Source organism: Rhipicephalus sanguineus, chromosome 1, assembly GCF_013339695.2.
Source record: "Rhipicephalus sanguineus isolate Rsan-2018 chromosome 1, BIME_Rsan_1.4, whole genome shotgun sequence".
Classification (NCBI taxonomy): domain Eukaryota; kingdom Metazoa; phylum Arthropoda; class Arachnida; order Ixodida; family Ixodidae; genus Rhipicephalus; species Rhipicephalus sanguineus.
The window spans coordinates 123,901,606-123,907,610 of NC_051176.1; the positions used below are offsets into that span (position 1 = coordinate 123,901,606).

At 39.2% G+C, this 6,005-nt stretch overlaps 1 protein-coding gene across 1 annotated transcript in view; it reads left to right on the forward strand.

The window, feature by feature from the left end:
* LOC119397272 (collagen alpha-2(IV) chain-like) overlaps window positions 1-2,823 on the forward strand; it is a 98,160-nt gene extending 95,337 nt beyond the window's left edge. The window contains 1 exon segment of the mRNA XM_037664705.2: window positions 1,886-2,823. Coding sequence (XP_037520633.1) covers window positions 1,886-2,149 — 264 coding nt within the window. The 3' untranslated portion in view covers window positions 2,150-2,823.
* Window positions 2,824-6,005: the final 3,182 nt, after the last annotated feature.

The following is a 6,005-nucleotide window of genomic DNA, read 5'->3' on the forward strand; positions in this document are numbered from 1 at the left end:
CTTAACAATAACACCCCAGAGTCCTCTCTATTAATTTTTTCGAAAAATTGTATAGGTTAATGTATATGAAGTCACAAAGATTGTCGAGGCCTTGTATAAAAAACCAATGCATTAAGGTCACAAAATCAGCATTTTAATTATTGCAAAAAATTTTATGAATACATAAAAAAGACAAGTGAATTTTTAGAACATCCCACAATCATAAGCGACTTTTTTTTTTTTTGCTTTACCAAGATGTAAAATAAACACTTTAAAATATTTGTAGACGAGTGCCGAACTTGACTACTAAATGAAAAAGAAGATGTATAACAGTGGTTATTGTGATTTGCACAATAAATGGCCACCTTGCAACCAAATCCTGCCAGTCGCGTTACTCGGTATACGGAGACTTGTCATGTACCTTGTCCTCGCAAAAACTATGGATTTGAAACACTACGTTACCGCCTTCCAAGTGTGATGAACAAATGGAAACTAACAATTGATAATCTGCGTATATTGTCTAAAACTGAAATGTTAAATCGGATGTGCTGATTGTGTTGTAAATGAATGTTGTGTGATTTCTGTAATGGTTATTCAGTTTTATTCTTTCATACATTGCTTTGTTATGAATATTTTTGTAAGTATTTCAGAGTTGTCATTCTATTATTTGCTGTCATGGGCCACATGCGTGTTTCTTTTTGTATTGTCGCTTTCCACTGCCTGTAATTTTTGTAATTTTTTTAAATTTGTAGTTTAGATTTTTTCTGGGTGAAGGGGCCAGTCAAGCTGTGAAATGCAGCTTTTTTCCCTTTGCACCAAACCACGTATACAGTGTATTTTCGTGTACTTGTCACGTGGTTGAATAAACTCAAACTCAAATATGCGCAGTTTCTATAGGCAAGTACAAGCAGCCCCACTTGTAATACGCTTGCTCCAGGTTTAGCGTTTTCGACTGCGTCTTAACATATGAAAAGAGTTAAACAATTAACAATACCACAGGTGTTAAATGGAACAGGTGTTGCTTTTAACATTTTTGCAATAGAAGAATGAACAACTTAAAACAATATAAAATTATTTCTGTTCATTTTAGGCTAAAACACAGTCTTTCTCAATCTTTGTGCTTATAGCTAATAAATATCGGGATAAGCTCCATAAATAGCAGAGTTATGCAACAAAAACATAAAAAATCTCACAACAACAACCTTGATTAGAATATTCTTCAGCTGCTCTGAAAGTTGTTTTCAGACAATTCACAATAGCGGACTTATGTTGCAAACTTTCCAATGCTCGTCAGCAAGAAACAGCTTTGAGTAATGAGTAAAAAATTATCAAACCAGGCTTCTGTCTACGCTATTAGCGAGGGTTGCCCTGAAATTTCTTGTAAAAACGGAGGCTCTTATTGAGGCTATTAAAATGGCACACTATGCCTACCAATAAAACAAGTTAAAATCAGCGTAAGGTAGAGAAATTATCACTATTCTGGATATATTGCAAAAGGATTCCATCTCTGGACCCAATTTCTGACTTGCGATCACAAACTTGGGCAAAAATAGAAACAAAAATTGCGCATCAAATAAGAAACATGACAATTTTGGGCCAGCAGAGATTTCGCCACGGGGATGTCATTCACGAGAATGCAGCGCATTGAACAGTATATGAATGTTTTTTATTCCCAAATATTTGGACCGCTAAAGTTCATCTCAAAAGCCTTGCATTTTGAAACAACTTCCAGAAGAGACTCTCACTTCCCCAAAATTATCCATTCTTACACCTCCATCATCGTCCCTCTGCCCCTTCCAAGTTTGAATAATATGAAAATAAAGGGCTATAAATAACATTTTCAACATTTAAGTAAGCCGCTCTAAATTTTGGTCTGTTTCACAGAAGTTTTTTCCTTGCTTTGCAGAACACCGACTCGGGAGCAGAGGGCAGCGGCCAGCCCTTGGTTTCACCAGGTTCCTGTCTCGAAGAGTTCCGACCTAATCCCTTTATTGAATGTCATGGTCATGGCCGGTGCAACTACTACACCACGGCCTTCAGCTACTGGTTGGCAACAATCGAACGACACGATATGTTCAGACCACCAGACCCACAAACGCTCAAGGCGGGTGATCTGAGAACACGAGTTTCTCGCTGCAAAGTTTGCAGGCGGCAGGTTATTGTCCCTTGAGCAATTTTTTTTTTTTTTTTACTGTGTTCAACTGCCTTGTTCACCAGCTCGACCTTTTCTCCAGCAACAAGAATTGGGGGGGGGGGGGGGAAACTCATGCAGAGGGTGACTGCTTTTTAAAGAACACAGCAAAATTGTTTTGTTGGACTTGTTAGTTTCATGTTAACTTACACATAAAGGCCTTGTGTTGCTTATGTTCCTTTGTTTTGCATTTATAGTACTCATAAAAACTGCCAGTGAGTGTGCCTGCATTAAGCCAAGAGCCAGATATGTTGCGTACTATGTGTTGTAGCAAAAGCCTTTTCATCAGAGCAAGTTGAAGCTAGTCACACCGTAACTTTGCTGCACCACTGGTTACGTAAAGGAGTGACAACAAGGACAAGGAAACCAATATGTATATAAATATTCAGCCTGCAGGAGAACAAGGCAATGCAGGCCATCAATCTAGATGCTGAAAATGTGCCAGCAATCAAGCAATGGCATTAGTATGTTGCTGACACTTTTTTCTTCTTTGTGTGCGTCTGACTGTCAACACTGCCAATTTGCTGTTTACAGTAGAAGAATGCAAGACATCATTCACCACTTTTGTTTTTCAAGAAAATTCCTTTTTGTTGTTGATTCTTGTGCTATATTCTGCATATTTGTTAATAAAACATTTCAAAGTCCCTGTGCAATAGATGCTTCGCATGTAGTGAGTCACGACTTCAATTTCAATATCAATAATTTAACACTACTACAAACACAGGTGGTGACAGATATATATTAATGTCAGTCCTGGAAACCCAAATAGTGGCCCGTCTCATTGCATTTCCGCCCTGAGATCCATTAAACACTGATGTCTGCACAGGTAGAAGCACATACTTTAGCAAATGTGAGACCTGTGCTTAAACTCTGTTCTACAATACAGCTGCTGAACACACCATGTTCAGTAGTTTGAGAAATCAAAATCATAATATTTTGCATGGAGGCTTACAAAATAGGCATTTTAAATAATCCAAAATGTCTTTGCAGTTGGCCTTTGTGACTTTGCCTGATGCTTTCATAATAATAATAATAATAATAATAATAATAATAATAATAATAATAATAATAATAATAATAATAATAATAATAATAATAATCATTTGTTGTTGGGGTTTTCATTTATAATTTTTATCACTTTATAATTCATTTATCTGTAAACCGAGATTCTACGCAGCTTATCCAAAACATAAGTCTTCAAAATAGTTCCCAAAACATAAAAAAACAAACAGATCTGCATGGGATAATCTGACTTTTACTGTAATTCAATTATGTCTAAAGGCTCAGCATCTACATACGTATTCCCATAGGCTACGCACAGGATGGGCAGTCACAGGGCTTAAAGTCTCCCTTCAGTGGAGGGGGGCCCACATAGGGTGGCGACCTGTGTGTGTGCATGCATGTGCATATATGTATGAATGTATGTCTGTATGTACACACACACATCACCGATTAAGTTTTAAGTGCCAACAGATGTGTTTGGGACAAAGTGTAACTGTCACTAGAATTGAACAAATGCTTATGAATGTTACACATATAAATATATTATTCCTTGTGTATTTCTGGCATTTATTCGAGGTGCCAATCCAACCAAGGACTAAAAGTTGGCATTTTAGAAATGATTTTTCAAATATAACTCTGGATGTAAAGGGATATGAGAGCTCAAAGCAGATATGAAAGCTCAAAGCAAAGAACTCAAAGCAAATAACATTAGTTGACGTGAGAACCTCAGTCACGACAATACTATGTATTTTATTTTCACACCTAAGTCTGTCCGTCCCTCTGTCTGTTTGTCTGTACTTGCCTAAAAAAGCAGGCAAAATACATGCATCTTAGCCATTACACCAGACTTGTAATGCACAACTAAACAAATTAAAGCTGGCTGGTAAACTAAAGAGACCAAGGTGAACCTTCACCAATTGATGAGCTGGTAGCTTCACGCTTAGGTGTCTCGTGAAACAGTATGCTGTGCCAAGAGGCTTAGTCAAACAGGGTAGCGACCCATGATGTGCAGTGTCTCGGGAATTCGCATTCAGCAGTACAATGATACCTGTTTCCTTTTTCTGTTTTGATGAAGCCCCGTCAACCAAATAATCGCGATTAAATAATTATTCAAAAAATTGGAGAGTTAATTTCCCCGCACAAAGCACTACTGCCAATAAAATCAATTCCAGCGCTTATCAAATGGGTGCCGCAGTGTGACCTGGTGAGGGAGGGCCGAGCCCCTCCTTAAAAATAGAAGGGGGTGTCGGGCCCAAGGGGGGGCCCCCTTGGGCCCCCCCTGACTTTAAGCCCTGGGCAGCCGCACCCCTAATCATTTAAGGAGGGTGCCAAGTCTTCCTGATACCTTTGCTCAGTCGGACCTGTCCGGTCATTGTTTGAAGCTCAGGGTTACGGTCATGCAGGTTTCTGACGATAATGGCAGGCGAGGACCCCTAATGTTGCATTCCAAGAACTGTTTACTTCCCACCTTTACTCCCAGAAAGCCGGGGACCAAAGGCAGGCTGTTGTGGGAAACATGTCATCGCTTCATTTTCATTTTTCCATCCATTTAGAAGCTTTTCTTTCAGACTAGATAATTGGGGAGGGGGGGGGAGGGGTTAGGTGAAACTTTGCTCTCCCTAATGGAGTACCCTGCGCATGCCTCTGCATATTCCTATGCAAAAATAAGCCGGTCAAGATTTATCTGAAATTTCCAAAAACTTATGGACAAGTGTCCAACAAGCAACTGCAATGATGGTTACGCAGTTGAGTTTTTGCCTCATAAGCAGGAAATACCAGGTGTGATTAAAGCTAGAGTGAAAAACATTTCTTTTTTACAAGTACAGATTTGTCCGTTTGTTTGTTTAATTATTTAGCATTAGATTGGTTGGTTGATTAATTTTGTATTGAAAAAAGTTGGCCACAAGAACAGCGTGCCACCTGGTTCTCCGAAATGTGAAGTTTTTAATTAAATGACAAACGATGATAGGTGAAGCACAACATTTCAGCTCTTTAACAGTTTGCTACCAAACACAGGGCTTGCTTACTGGTGTTTGATATTAGCTTTTAGATTACTGAGCTTTCTGCCTAATCTGAGATTGAGACCAAAGAAAATGGTCCTATAGCAATCATAGGCACTTTTGCGGACACTTCACAGGTCTTTAACAAAAAAAGTGAGGTATGGGTAGATGCTTGGCACCCCAAAGGATAACATATTAAAATGAGGCTCAACGCATTGTTCCTTAGAAGCTAGATGGTGGCGATCGTGGATGGCGAGTTGTCCAATTACAAATATCATGCGACCTCCACTGCAGTTGTTGGAGCAGTCAGCGCTACCTATTACTTTTCAGTAAAATGGGTATATAAGCTCCCAAAGGCTGCAGTAGAATTAGGGGACTGCACTGCTTCAAAATATGACCCGTTGCTGGGAAGTGGCTTTGGTGAAAAGCTTCTCTACATGACAATTTTTTTGAAGGCCTTACCAAAAATGCAGTCGATAATTCTTAACAGGGTGAATGCGAAAAAGTGATGTGAAATGTAGCCCTGGTCACTTGCACTGGGATACACTTTGGACTACCCAACACTACATCAGACAACTGCAGCATAAATGACAGTGCCGTATCACCTCTTTGCCTCTTTTGATTAAAATTCTGAAGCATCAGCTCAGGGCAATAAACTGAAGTGACGACGCATCAAAAAAACAAGCCTGCAGTCAACCACGTGCAGCTTTACACTTATCTGTCATTGTTGATACAGGCTGGCTGTAAGAAACACTAATGTAGAAGCAGCAGCACCACAAATGCCTTTAAATGTGTTTCTGAAAGAAAAACTGGCGCTATAAGCATGTGCATAA